The 23,344-nt window shown below is 40.5% G+C and overlaps 3 protein-coding genes across 5 annotated transcripts; 1 reads left to right on the top strand and 2 right to left on the bottom strand.

The window, feature by feature from the left end:
• Positions 1-307: 307 nt before the first annotated feature.
• On the bottom strand, positions 308-12,891 carry zdhhc18b (zinc finger DHHC-type palmitoyltransferase 18b). 2 transcript variants are annotated; one of them, XM_046417454.1, is made up of 9 exons: positions 12,087-12,891; positions 11,275-11,435; positions 9,179-9,328; positions 8,795-8,932; positions 8,421-8,472; positions 8,064-8,166; positions 7,648-7,757; positions 6,510-6,612; positions 308-2,465 (listed from the first exon to the last, which is right to left on the bottom strand). In XM_046417454.1, the coding sequence occupies exons 1-9, from the start codon at positions 12,329-12,331 to the stop codon at positions 2,109-2,111; spliced, it is 1,419 nt and encodes a 472-aa protein (XP_046273410.1). In that variant the 5' UTR covers positions 12,332-12,891; the 3' UTR covers positions 308-2,108. The 2 variants fall into 2 exon arrangements, with proteins under 2 accessions (XP_046273410.1, XP_046273412.1); XM_046417456.1 differs by lacking the exon at positions 308-2,465 and adding an exon at positions 4,742-4,770.
• Positions 12,892-14,520: 1,629 nt separating this feature from the next.
• On the top strand, positions 14,521-21,596 carry kdf1b (keratinocyte differentiation factor 1b). 2 transcript variants are annotated; one of them, XM_046417457.1, is made up of 4 exons: positions 14,521-14,603; positions 15,810-16,759; positions 16,865-16,951; positions 19,467-21,596. In XM_046417457.1, exons 1-4 carry the CDS (start codon positions 14,536-14,538, stop codon positions 19,559-19,561), a joined length of 1,200 nt encoding a protein of 399 aa, XP_046273413.1. In that variant the 5' UTR covers positions 14,521-14,535; the 3' UTR covers positions 19,562-21,596. The 2 variants fall into 2 exon arrangements, with proteins under 2 accessions (XP_046273413.1, XP_046273414.1); XM_046417458.1 differs by having other exon boundaries at positions 14,558-14,767.
• nr0b2b (nuclear receptor subfamily 0, group B, member 2b) lies at positions 21,464-23,061 on the bottom strand. Its single transcript, XM_046417459.1, has 2 exons — positions 22,216-23,061; positions 21,464-22,131 (listed from the first exon to the last, which is right to left on the bottom strand). The coding sequence occupies exons 1-2, from the start codon at positions 22,757-22,759 to the stop codon at positions 21,890-21,892; spliced, it is 786 nt and encodes a 261-aa protein (XP_046273415.1). The 5' UTR covers positions 22,760-23,061; the 3' UTR covers positions 21,464-21,889.
• Between the last annotated feature and the right edge of the window lie 283 nt (positions 23,062-23,344).

Here is a 23,344-nt window from a genome sequence, read left to right as displayed (position 1 = left end):
CTGAATTAAGACTGAACAACAAAGTCACAAAAAGTTCAGAGTCCTCACTGTAATCCAGGGAAGGGGATTATATTGAATTCTCTTATTTAACATGAAGTAATAATAAAGGACAAAAGGAAATTAAAGAGAAGCAAAGGAATAAGAGAAGAATTCTGAGATGTTAAAAGGAGTGTTTGCAGCTCAGTACAGATTACACACTGGTTGTGAGTGGATTATCTGCTCCATGTGTGTAGTTCCTCACTGTCATCTAGTGGTTAACAGCAGTACCTCAGGGACATAAAAACAAACAGCCTCCTCAGTGAACTTAATTTTCCTTTTCATTTATTTTGACAGGAGTGTCCGCTTAAATAACCATACAGTTTGTACAAATACAGTCCAATATTCTCTTCCTTGGAAATGCATTCACTCTCAGCAAACATCCAGACAGTGTTGGGATGACTTTCGACACAGAGTATACAAAGTGATGCTGTACTACTCTCAGCGAACTATAGACAAACAGTGTATATGTGTGTGCATGCCTACGTTTTAGTGCACGGAGGTGATTGTTCGGATCACTGCATTTTTATGAAGCTATTGCCATCAGGTTATACAGTGGATAAACGTGATCACATAGAACTTGCATATTAAATACCTACAGCTTTCCACCTGAGAACAAACCAACACAACCACTCACACAGATGTGTTTTTTTTTTTTTTTTTTAAATTTGTCCAAGCGCACAAAACTTTAAGGAGAAGGAAACAGGTATTGCTGTTGGTGATACAAAGTGTGCAGGACTGAAAAGCCTAAACTCATTATGTGATGTCAATGAAAACATGACCAGGAGGTGGTGCAGAGCAGGCAATGAACAATAACACTTCAGCTCAGGTACATAAATATATTCAGGAATCCACATTAGGTCTGGATTCCTGATGACCTCTCAGGTGTATAATGTGATGTTTGGATGTAAATAAAAGTACCATAAAATACATCGTTAGTTACTGTCATGCAGTTGCATTCACTGCCATTTATACAGCACTGAAATCTGAACAACAGCACACATCAATACAACTGACACACACTTAACTCACTGCTGTTCGAGCAAAGGAAATCCACACAAAAACAGAATTCACCAGTGCAATTTCAAAAGTTTGGACCGCAAAGTCAGCACCATTAAACAAAGAAAACTGTGATAATGACCATTTTTGGGGCTTGGTCCATTGACACTGAATAATCAATGGGCCCATATATCTTTGACTGAGATAGCCAAAGCTATATAACAGAGTTAGACACAGGACTCAAAGATGGTGCCTATTCAGTTCATACAGCAAAAAGGTTTTCTAGCTTCTGGTTTCCGGGTATCCGGGTACTTCCTGGGTATGTCCCGACGAATATGGACAGTGGAGTTTGTCCTGCTGTCCTGTCTAGGATTGACAGATTCTTTTTTGGCTTGAGGAAAGTTTTACAAATATAAAGCCTCTATAGATCAAAATAACAGATCATCATTTTTACAAGCATCTCTTTTTTAATGGTGGTCTATTATGTCTCAACATTGACATCATCAGTACAAACTGTCTCTCTGCAGCTCAGTTTAAGGAGAAACTGGTTCAGGTTCACACTTCAAGCTGCTCAGGGTTACAGACATTACATATGCGAATTCTATATTTGGGTGGATTTTCCCTTTCAAAGCCACTTTTCTCCTTATAGATGTATATAAATTCTGAGCTTTAGCTCTCCAAGCTTTTCAAACTCCCACAGTTTGTCCACCTTCTACATCAAAGCCACCATTTCACAATATTTGATCTGACATGCTGGTAAAATTCATATTTCACATGAGAATCATCAAATAGCCACGCTATTGGTACACCAGATTCTCAATCTTACAAATTTCATCGTTTTATGTGCTTTTCATTCTGCACCAGGTTACATTGCATCATTTCCAGCCAGAATAATCCTCTCCCAGTGTGCTCTAGTGTTCCTACTTCCACTTAAATTGATCACAAAGTTCAATTACCCAGGACTTCCAGAGAACCAAGAAACAATGAAGAATTCATACCATTTGTACATGACTGTGTTACTGCATGCAAGTTTCAAACAATGTGCATTTTGAGAAAGCCATCATTCAAGTCAGTCAGTGCAAAGGGGAGAAGCTGGCTCCTTTGTAAGCTCTAGCTTTGGGGCTGGAGGCAGCGTCCGGAGAGGAAGGTAAAACAGGAACATCGTAGGCAGGACTGGGAATATGCAAAGCTGCTCGCTTGCTGTTCTTTGACCGACTCTTGGCATGACGTGGTGGAGAGGGAACACCTTGGGAGCTAGGGGTATGGCGGGCCCCGCAACTGGTGGAGAGCTCCGGTGAGGGGTCAGAGTTCACTGCAAGGCTGCTGTCTGGGCAGGTATGAGCTGTCTGAGGTTTCCCCTGAGGGCATGAGGTGGACAGGAGCGGGGAGCGAGTGGCCGACTCCAGCAGACCTTTAGTTCCCTGTGTGCACTGGGGAGGCACGAGACAGAAGAGGGGAAGAAAGGAAGACAAGAACTGATGAGACGAACCAGTGAATTTAACAGGGCAAGCAGCAGTGTGTCAAATCACTTCAGTCAATTCAGCAACAGCTGTGCAAAATGAATCAACGACCAACTGAGAGTGCAAGCAGCCAATATGAGTGCTCTGACGCATGAGATCGCAAATGTTTCATGCCAAAGATCTGAATGGAGATGCACATTAGACAGAGGGAACCACATTTCATAGGCGTTTGGAGGAACAAAAACAAATGGTCAAAGTTGAAGCATCAGATGCCAAGATATCCTGACCTTTTAGTTCCTATATTGTATCAAGCACCAAAAAAACAAAAACCACTGGATCCTGCATGTCCCATGATGCAACTCTGCTGTGTGGTCAAGCCTACCTGCCCAGTACTCGCCCACTTCTCTCAAACTTTCAAATACTTTGTAATGAAAACTCTCTGTTAGGAAGAGTCAAAATTTTTAGTCAACGCAAAGGATTAGCAGGAGTCCAACCATGATGGGTTTCAAGTGCACAGCACCCACAGGGCAATTCAAAGGTCTACGTGAGACATCAAGCCATCAAGACAAGATATTCAAGGAACAAGGCAATATAAAAAGACACAATTTCGTAATTTGCTTTTCTTTTTTTTTTTTTTGGCCTACACTCTTTTGAAAACAGTATAAAGGCAGTACAGATATATTTAACAATTGATCTCACTGACTTTGATGCCAGCAGTAGGTCTAAGCTGGGACAGACCGGGGCCACAAAAGACTGGGAAGGTTGTGTACTGCTCTAAAAACACCTGTTTGGAACATTCCACAGGTAAACAGGTTCACTGGTAACAGGTGATCATGACTGGGTATGAAAGGGACACCCAGAGTTCAACACTTTGTCAAACACATTATTGTATTAAGGATATGACTGCTTGGGCTTTTCATGCAGTGGCTTCTGACCACCTGATTAACGTGGTCCACTTTCTGTTGTCCTTCTAGCTAAAAGGCTCTGAAGAGCTGATGGGGACTGCAGAGCTGGTGATAATCATCTATGACTTACTATAAGTAAGCCCTTTCACATTATTATTCATTTTGCTCCAATGTAAACATAAAAATATTGATTAATGCAGCTTGAAACAGTGCTTGAATTAATATTTAAAACTCCTCAGACTTGAAGATAGATAATACACTCAAAGTTTCACACTTTGAGTGTATTATATATGTCTTATGTAGTGTCTTACATATCTGAAGATCAAGAGCACAAAGCCCTGAGAGTAGTTTGTTTTAATTTAATTTTTTAATTTTAATTTGAAACATTAAATCTTAATGAAGGTTCAAAGACTGATTCACTATGTAAAAAGCCCCATAACCCCTCAGTTAAAAGGGCAACAATTCTTTTCTTTGTCATAATGAGTCTATAGACAAGGACACGTCTCAACAACACTTCTTATTTGTCTTTCCCTGCGTAGAGTCGCTCCCCCTCAACTTGAGGAAAAAATATCCATCAGCTGTCAATTATGCATGGGTTTATTCTCAGTTCATTACATTATCTACATAGCTATCAGTGATTCACTGGCATCATAATCCTCACAATGAGCTCCCTCCCAGTTACTGATTTCATTTAATGGCCAAATTGGAAAAACAAAACAAAACAAAAAAAACATTACAATGTTGTACATCTAACCCACTTTTAAAAATGTTACTAATAAGCCTCACTGCTTTCCTCTCCCATTGTGGCCTTAATTTCTATTTCAAATATGTTTCTAAGAACAACTTATTGGAGCAAAACTGAATTTTGGCAAATCTGTGGCATGAAAAAGACCAAATTTCAAATCAACATTGACACAGCACAGTAAAATAGTTTGAATAACCACTCATCTGTACATTGTGAATTAATTTTACATAAAGCGCACCCTGTACTGTGTTAAATTATGCATTCGGCAATGTATTCAACATGGCAGTGTATGAATAAAGCCGTGCAGCAGTACAGCAGCGAGCCATGAGGATATACAGACACAGTGGCGTGCACCACAGGCTGTACACTCACTTTTCCCTTCTCTGAACAGGCTTACCAAGCTCAAGCATCGCTTTTCCTGCACTAACAGCGGCTAATCAGCCCGTGCAGGACACACCAAAGTCTAGACATTTCTCCTCCTAGTGTTGGTGGCAGCACACAGGCACAGAGACAGACCACATACAGAACAACAAGTTAGGACTGGGTGAATAGACAGACGGGGAGCATACCGACACTTTGTAGGGAGCTCTTATTACCTTGAAAAATACAATTACTTTCCTGTATGCTAATGGGGAAGGTGAACAAACAAACAAACCAATGAAAAAAATCAGTACACAGATGAAATGCATGGACAAAAATAGAAATTTTATTACATTTTCACAATTCAGGTAATGACAAAACAGAAATATGTATAAAAACAGGATGGGGAAATGAACCAAAAAAAAAAGTGGGAAATGATGTTCACTGGCTTGATGAGTCATAAATAATTTGGCACTTTGACCTTTCATATGCAGGCAAATATGACCATTAACATGTGATAGGAGAACCAACACAGAATAAAAAACACCCAGAAATAACTTTCCCAGTCTATCAACTGAGTTTGAAAGACTTTTTAAAAAAAAAAAACAAAAAAACAAAAACACATTTAGTTGATAGAAACAAACCAAATTTCAGACTAGAAACACTTGAGTCTCAACTGGCTTTCAATTCAATACACACACATATAAAAAGGTGTTTACAGCCGTCTCATTGTTTGGGCGTAACCGCCATTTGTTTTCCAAGAAACTGAACAGCACCTACTCTACTACTTGATATGCGAGTTCTGTGGCTCAGACTGCAGCTCCACCTGAACCGCAGTTACGTCTTGTAAACAAAAGTTGCTGTTGTTCAACTCATCCTTTTATATCTCTTGCTGTCAGAGAGAGCAAGAGAATCGCTCTGTGAGGACGAAGAGCTGATAACAGCACCTTCACTTCTTACTACTCCTGCTGTCTTCCTACCTCATAAAAGACCCTGAGTTGACTTCACTGCACAGGAACAAAACAGGAGGAGATTGTGATAGAAAAAAAAATAAGATGACAAAATATATAGAATTAAAAAAATACATAGTGAATAGCTTCTCTGTTGCTTATTATCAAAGGAAAATGTCAGTAAACCTGATCTGTTCATGTTTTTACGAGGTAAAGTGAGCTGCTGCCCAGAACAGACGTCTGAACTCATCGGGCTGACAAAGCCGACAGCACATTACTAAATCACAGTTTAAAGGAATACTTTAACGTGGTTGGTGAAATAGGCTTATTTTGCTTTCCCCCCTCCACAGAGAGCTCTCGTGTCTGCCCGCTAAATGTGAAACTACTGCCAGTAGGCGGTTAGCTTAGACCGGAAACAAGAGAAAACTGTTAGCCTGCTAGCTCAGTCCACAGTGAGAAACACAATGTCTGATTTACATGATGTATCTGGATTGTGTAATCCGTACTTAAACAGAAATGTTAAAAACTAGAACTGTGTTCATTATTGAGCCGTAGATGTCTCTTCACTTTGCATATTTTTGTGCCATTACTGAGTCAGTTTGCTGACATTTTGACTTGTCTCTACTTGTGCTACTCTTACACTGCTTGGGCATTTAGCATTACAACATAATTACCAGTCGTGGCCAGCTTTAGCACATTGACAGGAGACTCTCGGAAAAGACAGCAAATAAACACATTTCCCAAAAGAAGTCGAATTATTCCTTTAACCTCCCTTTTACTTTGATTAAAACTAACGCAAATTACGCCAGCGTGCACTAATTCAACCCACTGTAATTACATGTGAACGCCTGACTGTAGGGTAAATACGGGACATGTAGGGATTAACCCAAACACAACAGTCGACAACAGGCAGCAGACAGATGCTGGCTTGGGGCTACAGCAGGCAACAAGGCTTCTGTCAGGCAGAGGAGGGGTTTTGGTGGGAGTCGGGGGGTGCAGGCACAGGACTGGGGGATTCCTGCAAGCCAAAAGCCAGCTAAGAAGATCCTCCTACCACGTTTATCTCGCTTTTAGTGGCCACAATGGGCAGCTCAACGTCCGTGCTCGCGGTCTGGACCGATTCATCCGCAGGCAGGAAACCTCGTCTGTCAATCAAGCTGAAGAAAGAATTTTGAACAACAAAAAGTGTAATGAGTGTCCATTTCACATCAAACAGCAGGACCAAATGTTCCGTGTAATATTATTAATAATGATAATAGACTCGATTTGTCAGATGCCTGATCATAAATATCCTGGATCTCCAATTCAAAACAAGGGGTGACGCATAGATTAATAGAATAACTGTATGTCATAGCAACCCTTCACCAGATTTGGAGAATCTGTATTTTAAGTTAAGGTAATCACTAGCAAAAGAGTGGGGCCAGTAAAAACCTGAAATGATTTAGTTTCATTTAGTTAGCTTAAGTCATTTTTTCACTCATACATGGTTGTTACAGTTTAAAAGTTACTCTGATGGTTAATCTGCTGTCTTGTCTTTGTGTAAGTTGCCCAGCAAGTTAAATTGAGCCTTGAGGCCCCGCCCCCAGCCGCCGTTCAGAGCATCGTTCGCTTGGTTATTCAAAGTTTATTAATACTGAACATCTCGCATACCCAAATTGCATCAAATTCTATCCTGCAAGTCTTCAAATCCTCAGAAATACACCTGTCAAGGGTGAAGTAGGTTGGATGAATGGTTGAGACGTCTGGATGACGGAGGGACAGACAGAATGAGACAGACAAAGATTCTTTGCTTTATAATTATATGTAGAATTATTATAAATGAGTTATATTTAGAGTCCATGTCAAGGCATAGAGCCCATTGTTGCACCACAGTAACAACAGCTAGTGATTAAAGGTATTTCTCTCCATATTACCACCTGACACTCACTGCACTTGACTGATTAAAGCACAGTCAGTGTGTTGTTTGATCATCATCAGAGTCGGATTGGAACAACCCCTCCACCGCCACCCCCGATTAAAAAAAACTATTAGTGATAAAAATAGTTGACAAACCAACTGATAATAAAGCATACAGAAACAAATATTAACGACATGATGCATGAATCTAAAGCAAACATGCTAACGCTAACTGTAATTTATTCACACACGCATTCCTTTAGCATTTCATACAGTATGTGAGATTTAAGACTAACCTGGGTGGCATGGGTCCACAGAGCATAGTGCAACAGTTGATGAAGATGTTTTTATGACTGTATGGATTGGTGACATCTTCTCCACTCTTCCCTGACCAGGAGCCTTTAATCTGGCACAGACAAGATATTTATGGTACAGCATTTCACAGGTTTTCCATTTAATTTCTGACAGACTCTGCAAGGTAGCCCTTGATTTGATTTGGAAGAATTTAACTCTTTGTCAAGAGATATTTTCCTCTGCCATTATCCATTATTACTGGGATACTTTATTTGTGCATTTCTGAAATGATATTCAAATGTGCTATTATGGTAATGTCAATGTAATGCAATTAATGTTATTTTTAAAGGTATTCCACTAAAAGCACTTTCACTGCTGCAGTTGTAATGTTACAAACGTAACTCAAGGCAGTACTCACGTCTTCATTAGTGGTCAGGTTTGAAGCAACCAGATATGTATGGAAGCCTGAGAGGCCCAAGATGGACCAGACTGAGAAGAAACATATTACAAGCTCCACTGCAGTGAAAGCTTGCATCAAGGAGAACATCAGCATGTCAGAGGAGGGAGAAATAAATAAAAACACTGTGCTTCATTTAGGCCCAATGGGCCACCAGGCCAAAGCGATGTTGACTGAACCAAAAAAGGCAGAAATAAACAGCGACTGGCCACAGAGGCGTGAAAAGATACCCGTGCCCGAGTCAAAAGATGCCCGCCACCAGAACTAACAGCTTTTCTGGGACAAATTCAGTTTAATGTGTTTGTGATTAAAGGATATCTTCCTGGACTCTCTTGAAGAGCAAACACCAGGCCTTTTCCACCCTGAGCCCCTGAAAAAGACAAAAACACAACAATGACGCAAAGCTCGAAGCGTGTTTCAAAGTCCTTTGAAGAGGAAAAAGAGTGTGGTCCAAATGTGGAAGCAATGACACCAGAGACGAGCTCAAATATGTTCATTTTATAATACGATATATAACTTGAATACACAGACTAGTGGTCAAATAAATGAATGCCAGATGTTTAAAACAATCACAAGAAAAACAGAAAACAAAAAAAACATTCTGTTTATTTTTCTTCTCATACACCTAAAGTGCTCTGATGTGGTACATCTCACCCATCTGGCAGGTGCTGTTTGAGGGGAAAAACACATACTCAGTGCCAGGTGTGTGGTCACACAGCCGAAGATGAAGGCCGTCAGGAAGGACAGCGACACGATGAAGGTGTAGAAGAAGCGGTAGTTGCGTTTTCCCACACAGTTGCCCACCCAAGGACAGTGATGGTCGAATCGCTCTGAGAGAGAAACGCGCCAAAGGAGAATTCGGAATGAGCGGAACCGCTGACATTTTCACTTAAATCTGATTCAAGGAACACTTCAACAGTTTGGGAAATACACTGATGTGTCACTCCAGCCTGTAACACGGCAACGCTGCGATGTTCCCTGCAGCCCCCCCCCCCCCCCCCCCCCCGCCCAGGAAACCTCTATTCATGATTAATCGCTGGTAAATGTCAGAGTGTGCGTGTGTGTCCGCAGCTCACCCACACAGTTGTCGCACAGGCTGCAGTGGGAGGTGCGCGGGGGCCGGAACATCTTGCAGGTGAAGCAGTACTTGAGCTTCACCACCTGCTGGTTGATGAGGACTTCCTTAGTGCGCGGCGGAGGTCGATAGCTGGTGTTCCCGGTGCCGTCTACAGGGGAGAGGACAGTGAAGAGAAACAGGACAAAATTAATCAGATTCACTGATGAGCTGATCTTAAGTGATAACTGATAACTTTCTTTTATTTTCTTTTATTTTTTTGTCTATTCTTGAAATGCCAGCCCTTTGTTGCACCCTGAACAACCTGAAACACAAAACACTCCAAAAAAATCCCTAAAAGGTTTGTGAACTTTCTAACCCAAACATTTTTCTGCTTTAGAGACCAAAGTTTTGTCATTACAGCTAAGTCACAAGTGTATACACTAATATTAATGAGGGCAGACTTCCAGTGAATGTGCAAGTTAGCCAGAATGCGGCACACCGGCAGGCTGGAACTGAATGCACTTGTTATTCATCTTATTAGTATCTGTGACAAAAAAGGTTGATATTGTGTCACTACACTTCTCGGCCGTAATCAGCTGGGATAGGCTCCAGCCCCCCCTGCAACCCTGACAGATAAGCAGTATAGAAAATGGATTGATTCCTTACTACTTAGATGTAAGTTAGTAATCGCCATAGTTTCCGTAATTTCCTTTTTTTGGTAATTTTCCTAGCATGAACACCCATGATGGTGGAGTCTACACCAAAATCTGATGAGGGTCTTCACAAAATAAAATCACAACTGAGTGACATAGCCCAAGTAACATTCTTACTACATACTAGTTTTCCACTTTTTAATACTTTTGAAGGTAATGAAATGGAGACATCGTTTGGGGTTTTACACTGATTGTACCCACAGCAGCTGAGCAGCAGCTGAGGTACGGCAACACCACTTGGACAAACCACATGCTGCAATAATACTATAACTGGTACTAATAATAATGGCACTTTGTCAAGTTGTAACAATTATTGCATGAATTCTAATCATTTTAATTTAGATTTTTTTACATTAACACATTGGGGGACATTTTGAGCATATGTAAAAATCAGGGAGTCCCCCCCTGCCCCATATATAAAAATGAGTCTGCAATTGGGATTCAGTGACAATTTATGCTACAGAGTGCACCTGTTAAGAGACTACCAAGTAAACCTAAAAGTCCAAAGCATTTCCTTAAAGACAGCAGGTAAATACTTGTGTCAGAGCCTCTGCTTCAAAAATAGCTGGAACAAGAGCAGCACGGTTGAGTAATATGAACATCTTACATCACTACTGCCTAAACTTCGGCATGAGTAGGAGTTAACAAGGTGTACATGAAGCCAACTTTAGACACTGAGGTCACTGTATTGAAGCCTGCCAATGTGAGAAGGAAAGATGGTCTTGGCAAGACTTCAGACTGACACTGAATATAACTGATGGCATGCTGTGAACAGGACTGTGGTGAAAAACGGTGGACAGATTGGTTTTACAGGACCTTGTCAGAGAGATAACAAATCTTCCAGTCCAAACATTTCTTCCAGACAAAAATGATCTCATGACTCCCAGCTGACATTCATATGGCAAATGTGCCTTTTCAAAAATATCTACGTGGGACCTTTCATGTGTCAAAGATTTCATCATCACTAAAATGAACTGGCAACATAAATGGCTGGTGACTGCTCCATCAGACCTTGCCTTATGTTTTGGTTTCAAAGGAAAGTAGCAGACGCTAGCGGAACAACGCCTTCAGTCTCAACTGTGAATTGTGCTCTGAAGCAAAATAAACCGCGTGAAAGCTCTTATGACAGAGCCACAAATAGGATGTCCTTGAAGTTTTTACATGAATGGATGCCACTGAGCAGAGGGTAACTTTTAAAGAAAAAGAATGAGCTGAGCTTAAGCAGGCTGAGGCCACATGGAGACTTCCGGTGCCTATGGTGGGCTACCCTGAGTGCAATAAACTGGCAGGAATACCACTCTGGGGACAAACTGTGAATACTTAAAAAGTGGAAGGTTTTATGATATGGGATATCAAAGTAAACAGCACAACAGTAAAGTTCTGGCTCCACTTTAGCTCTTACCAATCTGTTTTTCAATGTCTGCAGCCTCATCTGGGGTTGCTCTGGGCAGGATGCCGGGGTCAGTGAAGCTGGTCTGGAGCAGGGTGATGACCACAAACACAAAGAGGCCTCCTCCAATAACAGGTATGCAGCTGGTCAGGTGTTTCACCAGGAAGGGACAGCTGTGATATGGGGCAGCCACAGACAGAGAGAGGATGAATAACAAAGACACATTGTCCATGTTGAGATGGTATGGTCAGTGAGGACCCATCTCATAACACTGAGCCTACTTTTCTCCCCAGCAGGGGATCTATTTTAATTAACATCCAGAGACTTTAATCACTACTTGAATCCCCGGAGACAGAACACACATTTCACTACACTGTGATAGAGAGAAAGTTGCTTTCATATTCAGCTGCAAGAAAAAACTACATTTTACGTGCATCTACAACAGATATTTACATATAGTACGGTCAAATGGTGGGACAAAACTCCGGTATGTTTATTTTTGCAAACTATACCTAACTCTATTATGAAATGTAGCTTTCTAAGCTGAATTGCGTATTAACGAAGAAATTCAGCTTGTGAAACACGAATAAGGACATTTTGTTCATCTGCTCTACAGTTCGGCGTAGATCAAAAACACTAGACAGGAGTCACCTCAGTAAAATGTCAATTAATAGAGATGGTTTGCCCCAATACTTCAGCACTCAAGCGGAAACTAAGATGTGCTAAAAATTTGTTCTAAAAATAACATAGCTTTGACATTAGGACAATGAGTGAACTGGCAAGAGGTATGACAGTCTTTGACTGACTATTAAACACGAACTCACTCAAATATAAAGAATAATCCACTTGTGATGAGAATAAGGCCCAGAGTGAGGGGCAAAACCCCACTCTGTCGGGCCACTATGATCCTTCCATCGCAGTAGAAGCGATTCTTTCCGGGAAAAACTTCCCACTTTCTCCTCGGTCTCCTCGGCTCCTCTTTCCTGTCGTTCCCATGATGAGGTGGAGGGGTCGGTGTTGGAGTCGGAAGTGCCTGCGGGTCGATTTGTTGATACTCACAGTTTTTCATGGTTTATATTGTAGTTTTGGTGCTCTGTCCCAATTCGGACAACCGGGGCTTTTGTCCAGGGATCGACAGCATCACCGACGCTCGTGTTTAAGGCAGCTGAACGGTGCAAATGTCGTCATTCTACGTTGAAAACAAGCTAGTTCTATACTGTATGTGTCCAGTTGTAAATAATCCGGAGACCCCGTGCTCGAAGTGATATCCCTGTTATTTTCCATGCCTCTTCATTTATTCCTCTTAAAGTCTGTCTCCACAAGCACTGATTATCGTTAGCTTGTTAGCTGTAACATTCAGACTAGCCAACTCTGCCAGCTGCGGACTATTTAACATCAGTAAAACCAAAGTACCGTTACCACTGCTAGCTTGTTAGCGTGCTAGTCTTACACATATTTGCTATCTTCCTGCCAATCCCCAGAGGTCTGATATGCATAGATTAAAAAGAGTACTAAAGCTTCATGTTTATTCATGCTAACTGATATCCTACCAATAGCCCTCATACAATCATGACTAGTATTTGTTAGCTACATAAAACAAGGGGTCCGCAAACTAGCCACTGTAAAATTTACCACAAAGAAAAACTGTATTTCCGGTTAAATTTCTTTCGAAATAAATATCTTATTAAAATATTCAATTTTATCTATGATGACGTTGGCAGACTTAGAAATCAAATATTCAAATGATGTATTGGAATATGTCTTTCACTATATTTATTTTATTTTTTTCCACAAATGTCAAATGTCTACACATTGTTAAATACCAATAGTTGGCAAATCACACAATATCCGGTGAATCAGCGGCCACTGTGGGTGACTTGACGCAGGTTAATCAAGCGAGAACACTGGTGGAGTTAGTTGATCTAACTGCTGTAGTAGCGAGTTCTCCATACCGGGAGAGAACCGCATACCCGTGTCCGAGGGGTATCCCAGATATTGAAAAGATATTTAAGTGAAAATATTGTCTGTTTTGCTGGGTTCATCAGTGATGATATGCATTCTGAAATCTTTAAGCTTTGTGTCTTTTTCGAGGTTTTTTTCTATTCTATTGTATTTCTATTTTCTTTCTTTTTCTATGTTGGGAATATTTCTGGGCATCAGCCTTTAGGTAGATGGCTTGCAGCCCCCAACCAGTCACAGGTGAAAAACGCAGGCACCAGACGTGCGTTTGATGTGCACTTTGTCAACAATGTGGCATCTTCCTGCAGGGTTGTCTGGAGGTGTGGGAGTGTTTATTTGTGCTTTAGAACAAATGTGAAATAATCAGAAGAAAATGTCTTATTTCTCTGCTTCTTCTCTTCACTCACGGCCTCGCTCGACCAGCATTGATCTCTTGAGCCTGGGAGGAGAGGCCAGCTCGCAGCCAATACTCATTCTGCAAAAGTGAAAAATAATTTCTGCATCCACCCATTCCAGGGTTGAATACCCACTGCAAAATTTGATGGGTTCCTTCTTGGGTCATGGTACACACTTCCAACAGGTCTCATAGAATTCAATCCAGTGGTTTTTGTATAACCTTGCTGACAAACAGGCAAACCAACAAACCAAACTGAAAATATGACCATCTTGGTTGAGCTACTTAAAGGCAGCTTTTTCTAATGTCACTGAGCAACGACAAACGACAAACACACACTATAAGGAATTTTTGCAGGGCCAGTTTTCAGCTTACATAGAATCCCATGCTGCTAACTAATGTTTGACAAATTAAAATAATAATAATAATAATAACAATTAATAGGTTTGTTTTGGGGATGGAGTTGTTTATGCATGTAGTCACTTTGCTTCAAGAGCTTGACCTTTGTAGGGCCTATGGATAGATTTAGACCTGATTCTCCCACATTTTAATTGTAATTATTATTGTTACTTTTATTATCATTAACTGTTTAACTGTCAACTGTTTTTTGCATTTTTGTTAGCTGACACTGTGGGTATATGTGTGTATGTGTAAGAGCATGTATTTATCAGGAGCTAAAGAAGTGCTTAATCAAGTTTCCAAGACTTATCTGTCTCCTTTTGCCACTTGAAAATTCGACAAACAAAAATGAAAAAAAAAACTGAATGGCTGGGATGAGGGATTGGCCTTGGCTATTGGTATACGATTTAAAATTTAAATAGTCTTACGTTACAACTGCAAATAGGCAAAAATAAAACACATAAGAAAAGAAAAGAAAGAAAAGAAAAAATCATATGGCGCTTTAATTGAGTCTTATTTTTATGTTAGAACCGGAAGTCCAACCTCTTGCTATAGCTACCTGGAGCGTTTCCTCCACCTTGACGTTCAGGTACACGGATTTGGTCGAAATCTTTACTGAAACAGACATTTTTGTCGCGGGCATGCCATAAGAAGCGTTCAAAATGGATTAAATACAGAAATGGTGTATTTAAGGTGGAGAAGACAGCATTAATTCGGGAGTAATTTGGTGGACGTACCGTGTAGACCTACACTGTGAGTAATGTTCAGTGAAAAGTTGCCGTGTCCTCAAATGGAGGAAAGAGTCGCGATGACAAATCGCCATAAAAGTGAAAATCATTTTAATACAGGAAAAAGGACGTACCTTAATGCGTGGCAAATAGTTATCTGCGATTGATGGTAGTGCTTAAATGCGAAAAAACAAGCAAAGGCAAAATAATGTTTCTGGGTTACTTGTTTGTTTATTAGCTAACAAGGAATGACGTATGTCCCAACATGCCGTCATAGCACGGAACGCCAGACTTTATCTGAGAATCTGGCGATTTAAAGCTTATTATATTTTTAATGAATATCTATAGTCGGTAAAACTTAAGCGAAGATAATTTCATTTTCATTAACATTTGCTGTTCAATTCGGCGTTCATGTAACCTACAGGAGTGCTTGCTTCGTTTAAGAAAAATGTGTTTTTACTCAGCTTTATTAGCTTTAATAGTGGCAGTCATCAGAATAACCCAAAACAGTTCTAGCTTACAGACTGAAGTTGACAGTTTCAATGATGGCATTTTACACTCCGTTGTTTTGGACACAGACGTGAAATTCGAAATGTTAAACAGATGAGGAAGAAAGAAAGAAGTCGTTTTTTCGGAAGGTGTGATCAGCAAGAGGGCATCCAGTTCCAGGAATTTTAAGATGAAATTGGTCTACTTGATTCAACCTCTTTTGTGCTGAATGTTTTGGGGTTTTTTTTTTTGTTTTTTTTTTGGTCATTTTGTAATTTTTGTAAATGTTACAATTAACATCATTAACTTCGAACCACGAGATCATACAGTGAATTTAATATTTGAATATTTTATATGTGTGCTTTCACATCCTTTAGAGAACCGGTTGGGTTACTTTACCTGCCACCTGGGGATAGTAGTTTCACATTTGTTTAGAAGAGAGATACCCTTAGGTGGCTTCAAGTGATTTTAGGTTTTGCCTTACAGATTGGATTGATAACAAGCATGTTGTTTAGTGAAGCCTTTTCAAGCTCTCAGTTACACCTCAATCAACCCCATGTTGTCTCATGTTTGTCCAGATCTTGGAGGGAGTTAGTCATGCCTGCCGGCAACACTGGCAGTCTGAGACACAGCTCTGGGCCTGGCAGCTACAGAGATGGACCCAGTTGGAGCAGCAGCCAGAGGTCATCCTATGAGGAGCGCTGCGTGGACCCAGTGGAAGACAGGCTCCCGACCCCAGAGCCAAAGACGGTCCACAAAGCTCAACTGAAAGATGCTAATGGAAAGGAGTCTGAGACCATTGGCTTCATTCCTGGTTCAGCAGACCCTCCCTCTGCAACACAAACCTGCAATCCCTGTGCCTCCCCAAGGAGCTGTGGGACTTTTATGTGCAATGTGCTCACCTGCGGCCTGTATAGGGTCTGCCAGCGTTCCGTCCTCGCTCCATGCCTGGTGCCAAATGAGAGATCCCCAGACGAACCAGAAAAAGTGAGCCTCCGAGGTGTGAACCCAGGAGACAACAAAGAAGAGGACACTGCAGACTGGTTAGGCGACGTTCGCATTGCTGGAGTCAAAATTGACAGTCCAAGAGAATATTTAGATGATGAAACCAATTCCTCATCACATGTGCGTCCTGTGGCCTGCTCAACACAGCCCAGCCATCCATCTTTGCATGAGTCCATGAGGTTTGATGACTGGGAGGATGGCGAGGAGAACGTGGACTCTCTGATTACTAAGAAGCTGCTGGAGCTCTACTCTGAATATCAGATTGAGGAATTGGCTAGGTGCACTTCAGACTCTGTGTTTCTGAGGAAGAGCAAGGCCATCAACCAGCTCATCAACTCACTGGCAGAGGAGCACAAAATGGACGAGCAGGAGGCAGAGTGTCGGCTGGTTCGTGGCATCATCCGCATCAGCACCCGGAAGAGCACGAAGAGGAGGCCGCCCACCTCCAGGAGGGAGAGGACGCTGTCAGACAGCGGGAATGAGACGATGAGGGAGAGCGATTCCTTTTCCTTCAGCAACAACAGTACGTTGTAGACTTTCATTTCTTAAGTCCTCCAAAATGCTGCTGGAAGCTGCTTTTCTGTCATCAAGTAATCATTGCTCTCATTTTCTTCTCTGTTTTCTCAAGATGACTACAAATCAAATCCAAACATCCAAATATCTGAACTGACCCCCTCTGACAAGTATGCCAGAGAGATGTGGAGGACCAATGGCGGTAAGAAATCTGCTTTTATTACGTTATTACTAGGGGTGGGCATGAGAACCCAAGTGCTCAATTTTCACATCAGTATTCGTCCAATGTATATGAGTACTTGCATTTTTTATCTACTAAATATAACAACAAATTGACCATTTTGTATATCAGAAGTTCACATTCTTTTAGATACAGTGATGTAACTGTTATCGATGAATATTTGCACAGAGCCATACTGCAAAAATGGTAGATCTATGCTGGATAATGTTCAGCGTTATCACTCAGACATCAGTCGAACGTTTCAGCCACTCCGTTATGAAAATGGTGAGTGCAGATATGCTTCTATTAAGCAGGACTCCATAATGTTTGAACGCAGGCAATTGAATATGAAATTTACTTAAAAGGCTATTCTTAATCATTACATACACAGTATACTGTAAAATATACCCTTTTTTTAAAAAAAAAAAAACTTGATATGCAATTTGAGCTTGAATAGTGTGTCATTCACTCATTTTGTCCCCAGTAGTTTGACAGTGACTTTGAATCATGCGTATGTTTTGTTTTCCATAACTTGGCTTTTGTAACAGGGGAAATCCATCACGCATGTGTGTCAACAGTGACTGGGTTTGTTTTGTTTTTTCATCACACGTAGCCTGATAACACTGGTTTGACTTCCTGATCGTTTCTTTACCAGCTTTCAACATTCACTTTTATCGAGAACAGATAGCATGCCTCTCTGCGCGGGTGTGGGGCCCATAGGCTACATGTGAAATATCAAGGCCTAAAGTCAGAGCCTCCAAACACATCCTGATTTGATAATTACAGCTGAAAACTCTATGTTCCAAAAGCTGGTATAAACTATTTATGTCATGCCAAAAAAAAAAACACCCAAAAAATGCCTTCTGCACATAATTCAAATGAAACCATCCAGAGCTGTCAGGTTTATTAGACACAAATCTCTCTCTGTAGTGATGGGGGAACTTGAGAGCACATGACTTTGTCATACTTGATTGATGTGTTTGCAGTTTTTCTTCCATGTCAAAACCATATCATTGTACAAAAACACATGCTTGAGTTTTAATTGCCTGTCAAGCATCAGAGCACATCTGTTGTTGACCCAAGAATCCGTTTTTTATTACGTTTCCAGTGGCCGAAAAGCTGTTTGAAAGCCTTTTTCACAGTAGAATTAAGATTCTGGTGGAGAGACACTGAATCCATTATGTATTTGTTTCATTTTCCTAAAAGTAGTTCATTTATAATATACAGATTCCAAAATTAGTTGCCTGTAAATTAGTCCTCATTTAAGTTTTTAAATGTCGAATGTAATCTCCCCCATGCAGCTTTCTATAACACTTTTATTGCCCAGAATAAATACACGATGTAGCCTCTTCCTGTGTTCTTTGTGGCAATAGTAGCAGAGTGCAGATGTTTGAATGCTGATAGTATTTTACAGCTTGTTTCATTATAACCAGCTTTTCAATCAAATTTCATGGATACAACACATTTTAGTGGATCTTTGATGTATGCTGCATAAAAATGACATTTAATTAAATGAAATTACTCCACAGCAAGCATGAGTTATGCAGTCAAGCCTCCTTTTTCACCCTTTAGCCTCATTGAGTCTGCACAATTTAAATGTACGAAGATGCTTGAGAAATTATTTGTGGCTTCTTGAATGCAGACCTTTATGTGAGAAGAGACAAACTACCTAACTAATGAATGTAGAGGTCCAGTTAAAAATATACCCTGAGCTTATTCACAGAGCTGCACCAGTGACAGATAAAGATGTAAATCATTTTTATCTGTGAAGTGAGCCAAAACTAAGAGGCCTGTGTATGGAATGTAAATAGAAAGATGAGAATATGAGAAAACAGTCCTGCCCTTCCCACATGAACATTTTTGTGTTGTTAATGTAAATCTCTTATGTTTTTCTGTGAAGCTTACTCATACAAATATTCACAATGGGATGCACCCATATTGTTTTACAGGAACAATTCACCCAGTAATGAAAATTCAGTTATTACTACTGGAAAGTTGGGTTGAAGCTTCTTAGCTCACAAAACATTTCTGAATCTTCACAGGGAAACAGTGTGAAAATATTCTCCCAAAAGCAAAACACAAAAAAACAACCAAAAGCAACATAGAATGGCTCCATACATCTTGTCCTTCTTAATCCAAGTCACAGAAAGCTCCCAAACTGATTTGAATCTACAGACTTTTTTAAGATGAAATCACTGTATCCTGCTGTTAAGCTAAAAGCGTTATTGCGCACCCCATCTGAAGTGGGTGCACGAGCTGAAATGCTTGGACACACGCCACAGATCTTTACAGGATACTTTTACGTACTTTATTTTCTCTGAGTCTAAGAGACATTTTTAGGAAGCTTTTCTGTTTTTTTTTTTAACAGTGTGTGAAATGATTTGTAGTTGCAGTGCACTGTGAATAGGCATGGTGATGAACGGAATTGATGCTCAGTCTCCCCTGCAGATGAATGCAGAGGAATAACCATTTCTTTTTTCTCTTTTTGTTCTTACAGGTCATACTTCTAGTTCTCCAACAGCCTATTCACCTTCTCACACAGAAACTAATTCTTCAGGTGTCCCACTGATTCATACCTCCGTGAGAACATGATTCCTGCGCCACGCTGGCGGTCTGTGCTTGAATTATTTGTTAAACTGCATCCTCAAGGTCACATATGGGACATTGAAAGACGACACTACTTACACAGGAGGCTGTGGCTGAGCCAAGCTCTTTGTAGAGGCGGTGGCTTGGATTTTTCCAAGCCAAGACATGAATATGTGAAAATTCACATTGTCTGAAGGACTTCAATGAACTCAGGACTCTGTCTGTAGATGTTTATGGTTGATAAATATTATGTGTATATCTGAAGGAATTCCTTACTGAGAGCTTTCCCTGCAGGCAGATATCACCAGCAGCTCTTGAGATGTTGTATCACGATTAACCGTCCGCTCCTCCTTGAAGGAGCACTGAGTAATGTTCATGAAACCTGTCCTGGCTAGGTTCCTCTGCTTTGTTTTTTTGGTTTGTTTTTTCGGCACATTTCATCACCATAGATTTGATTCTAAACTGTAACGCTTTTAATTCAGTGGTTGTATATCACATGCAGTAAGTAAATGAGTGATCTCGATTAATGATCAGAAATTGTGTTTTTATAGTATTTGTCAATTGACATAGACTATTCCATATTTATGTCTTAAACTGGCAGTTGCAGTAGTAGTAGTTATGTAGCATGGTTCAGAATCCTGTAATTATATTTTCTGATTTGCGCCTGGTACTAATATTTGGAAAATATCCTTATTTGCTTTCTTGCGAAGACTATACAGCTAGATAGCTTAGCACAGCATATAGACCGGACACAGCTAGCCTGATTTAGTACAAAGATAACAAAGTCAGCCGAACAGCACCTTTAAAGCCCACCAGTGAACATGTTTTCTTTGTTTATTTTGTACAAAAACTATAGTGTAAAAACAAGACATTATGGTTTGACAGCTAGACTATCTCATAATTTGTTGTTTTTACCGTTCTGTTTGTGTATAATGACATGAGATACAACATTAATAAGTGAGCTTTAAAGGTGCGGGTAGGTAAGCTAAACTAGCCGGCTGTCAGTAGCTTCATTTTTATCATACAGATATGAGAATATTTTTCTCTGTGGAAAACAAGTTGAAAGCTATAGAAAAAGCTAGTAAGTGGATCTTGACCTTTTTTTATGTCTGAATACAGTTTGTTTTGTTTTTTTTTTTGCTTTGTGACTTTTGTGTTCATACAGTGTATGCAGAGTGTGATTTGATTAGATTTCTTCCAAAGCAGACTATCATACTGTTATCAGCCTTTTAACGTGAAAACACGAAGATATCTCTTAGGTTTTAAGCTAACCTTGCGTTTGATGCATTCTGGCTACTGATTGTGTCCAGAATCCATGTTTGGACTCAAGTCTCAAACTGAAAGATGATTTGCTGCTAAACTGCAGCTAGACTTTAGGTTGCATCATGTAATTTAAGTATAATTTATTAGTGACATTGTCCCAAGCCGAGTCGTGAAGTGAAGGTCTGTTTTCTCACTCAAACGTGCATGCTGTGTTTGCCCGTAGCTGCTGATGGGAATTCATCCAGCTGACTCAGTGGATTTATTGAGCTCTCTGTTTTCTTATCAGCATTAGATTATGGTTATGGTTACTGTAGATCAAGGTTCCTGTTGTAGTGCCTTCAGTTAATACACATTGGTAGCTAATACACTTACTGTAAATGTGTGGTTTAACTGCCCAGATCACTCTCTAGTCTCCCAGGAATTGTGTGTCAAGAATTTGGCTGCAATAGCCGTGTGGTTATAATGAAATGGTGTGAAACTGGTTTCTCTGGTTTCTACCAAGAAGCAGAAAAGGTAACCCACCTGTTTAGGAAGTTATGGATGTGTTTGTGTCATATAAACAGTTAACTGTAATTATCCTAACATACGTCCTACTTCACTGAACTGTTTGACTTGTCTGTAAAGTATTTTATTTTAATTTGCCCATTACATTCTCTCAAAAGGTTTCCCATATTCCAAGGTATTAGGCTTGGGTCTTTTCACCTTCACCTCATGTGTGCAGGCCATCTTTGACCTTATGTCATACTGTATAAAATAAAGTAAATGAAGTGAAACATAACAAGGTAATAGTTTGCTTGTTTTTTGCCACATATGGCCACATGAGGGAGTCAAAGTATGCGTTTTTTTCATTTCACCTCTCTTTCATCAGGACGCTTTGAATAATACAATCATTTTCTCACAAGTGGTGTTGATTTTTTTTATGTTTTCACAGAAGTCACACAGTTTTTAAAACCATCACTTCATAAAGTCGAAGAAGGTGGATTTATTTCATGCTCTTTTCAAACTGGGTTCACTGTATAAAATTCCATATTACAACTCTCACATACAGTGTAAGGCTTTCACACTAGGATCTCAATGCACAAACAACATCTCTGTTAATAAATGTAACATATTTGTGTTGCCGATAACTGGCTTGAAAAAGAGCTCTGTGACTAGGCTGTGGCTAATGGTCTGAATTGCCGAGGCTGCTAGAAGGATGTGGCTGAAGCGAACAATGTCCTTTGGGTACAGGAGGTAGATGACTTCTAGGAGGGCTCTCTGAGCTTCCTGTTGGAGGCCTTCAATGAACAATAAGGCACTCAGTCCTTGAACAGCTGTAACGGATAACAGAGAAATTTTACATATCCAAGAAAGCTAAGTAGCATGGCTGTAAAACACAACTCATAAACGTGTCTTACCTGGGTTAAACAACAAAGCACCCTTCAGGTAAGCGTATTCCTTCGTACTGAGATCCAGGTTCCACAGATAGTGCAAGCAAGTTCTCAGTTTGTGGACTCCAGCAAGGGTTGGTCCATCAGTGTCCTTTTCAGTGAGTCCTGGTCCGAGCAGAATCTGTCTAAGGATACTTGAATTTGGTACATCAGTCACTTCAAAGACTATCTTTTCTTGGGCAAGACCCAGAACAAATAAAGGAACCCAGCAGTGTCTTAACAATGATGACTGATCTCCTAATGGAAGCTGACGGAAGGATGGCAAACTTCTTACAAAGCAGATGGTTTTGACCAGCACACTGGAGGCAACTTGGCAGGTGCGTTTTGGGTCCTTAAGGCAAACAGTCCTCCTCTGTACACAGTGGCAGTTGTGTACTGTAGTATTATGACTCAGTTTGGTGTTCAGGTATCCATTCTCCCTCCCACTCAAAATGTTGTAAAGGATAGTATGAGGATGCTGATCCCAGTAAACAGAGCAAGTGTTGTTTGTAATCTCATCCAGGGGAAACATCTTGAAGGAAGAAGTATCTGCAGAATTCTCAAAATAAAAAATAAAAGCCAGCAAGTTCCAGCTAACCTGAACAGTGTCATGTAGTGCCTACACACAACTCGACAAGCTCAGGCCCTATTTATCAGGATGTCACCTGCTCACACCAAGCTCAGCCTTGACCCTCCTTGTTCAGCCTCTACATTTGGAAGAAGAAAAAAAAAACAAAACTGTGACCGTGGACTTCCCATGCCGGTGGATCTAGGTTCCCTCCACGTGGCGGTGATAAGGCTAGTTAAACTCATCAGCTGCATAGGAAAGTGAAATACAGAAGCTGGTGGGGTGAATGACATTTATCATGTTTACCTCAGTCATTAACTCAGCCTGTACCAGTCTATCAAGGACTGACGGGGTCAACGCACAGGCTGCTACCTGACCTGTGCCCTAGTTACACCTTTGACCAACACGAAAAGACACAATGATCTTTTTATAGGTTTTGAAGTTTATAGCTGTGCTGCCACTTTCAGAAATTACTTCATATCTAAGTCATTAAAATCTCTGGTACAAATTCTGTTTTCATCATTTCTACCAGACTGTAATAAAGATTTT

This window comes from Scatophagus argus, chromosome 17 (assembly GCF_020382885.2).
Source record: "Scatophagus argus isolate fScaArg1 chromosome 17, fScaArg1.pri, whole genome shotgun sequence".
NCBI lineage: Eukaryota > Metazoa > Chordata > Actinopteri > Scatophagidae > Scatophagus > Scatophagus argus.
Note: the sequence above shows the minus strand (reverse complement) of the source record. Positions and strands in the feature narration are given on the sequence as shown.

What these genes read in the sequence shown, in the direction of transcription:
- nr0b2b (XM_046417459.1), bottom strand. Translation starts at nt 22,759, where the DNA reads ATGTTTCCCCTGGATGAGATTACAAACAACACTTGCTCTGTTTACTGG. An exon ending in TGCTTTGTTGTTTAACCCAG is followed by an intron (nt 22,132 to 22,215) that starts GTAAGACACGTT and finishes TATCCGTTACAG; the next exon opens with CTGTTCAAGGACTGAGTGCC.
- zdhhc18b (XM_046417454.1), bottom strand. Translation starts at nt 12,331, where the DNA reads ATGAAAAACTGTGAGTATCAACAAATCGACCCGCAGGCACTTCCGACT. An exon ending in CCTGTGCGACAACTGTGTGG is followed by an intron (nt 8,933 to 9,178) that starts GTGAGCTGCGGA and finishes TTTCTCTCTCAG; the next exon opens with AGCGATTCGACCATCACTGT. An exon ending in TGTGGACCCATGCCACCCAG is followed by an intron (nt 6,613 to 7,647) that starts GTTAGTCTTAAA and finishes TTCTTTCTTCAG; the next exon opens with CTTGATTGACAGACGAGGTT.
- kdf1b (XM_046417457.1), top strand. Translation starts at nt 14,536, where the DNA reads ATGTTAGAACCGGAAGTCCAACCTCTTGCTATAGCTACCTGGAGCGTT. An exon ending in TCCTCCACCTTGACGTTCAG is followed by an intron (nt 14,604 to 15,809) that starts GTACACGGATTT and finishes ATGTTTGTCCAG; the next exon opens with ATCTTGGAGGGAGTTAGTCA. An exon ending in CTTTTCCTTCAGCAACAACA is followed by an intron (nt 16,760 to 16,864) that starts GTACGTTGTAGA and finishes TGTTTTCTCAAG; the next exon opens with ATGACTACAAATCAAATCCA.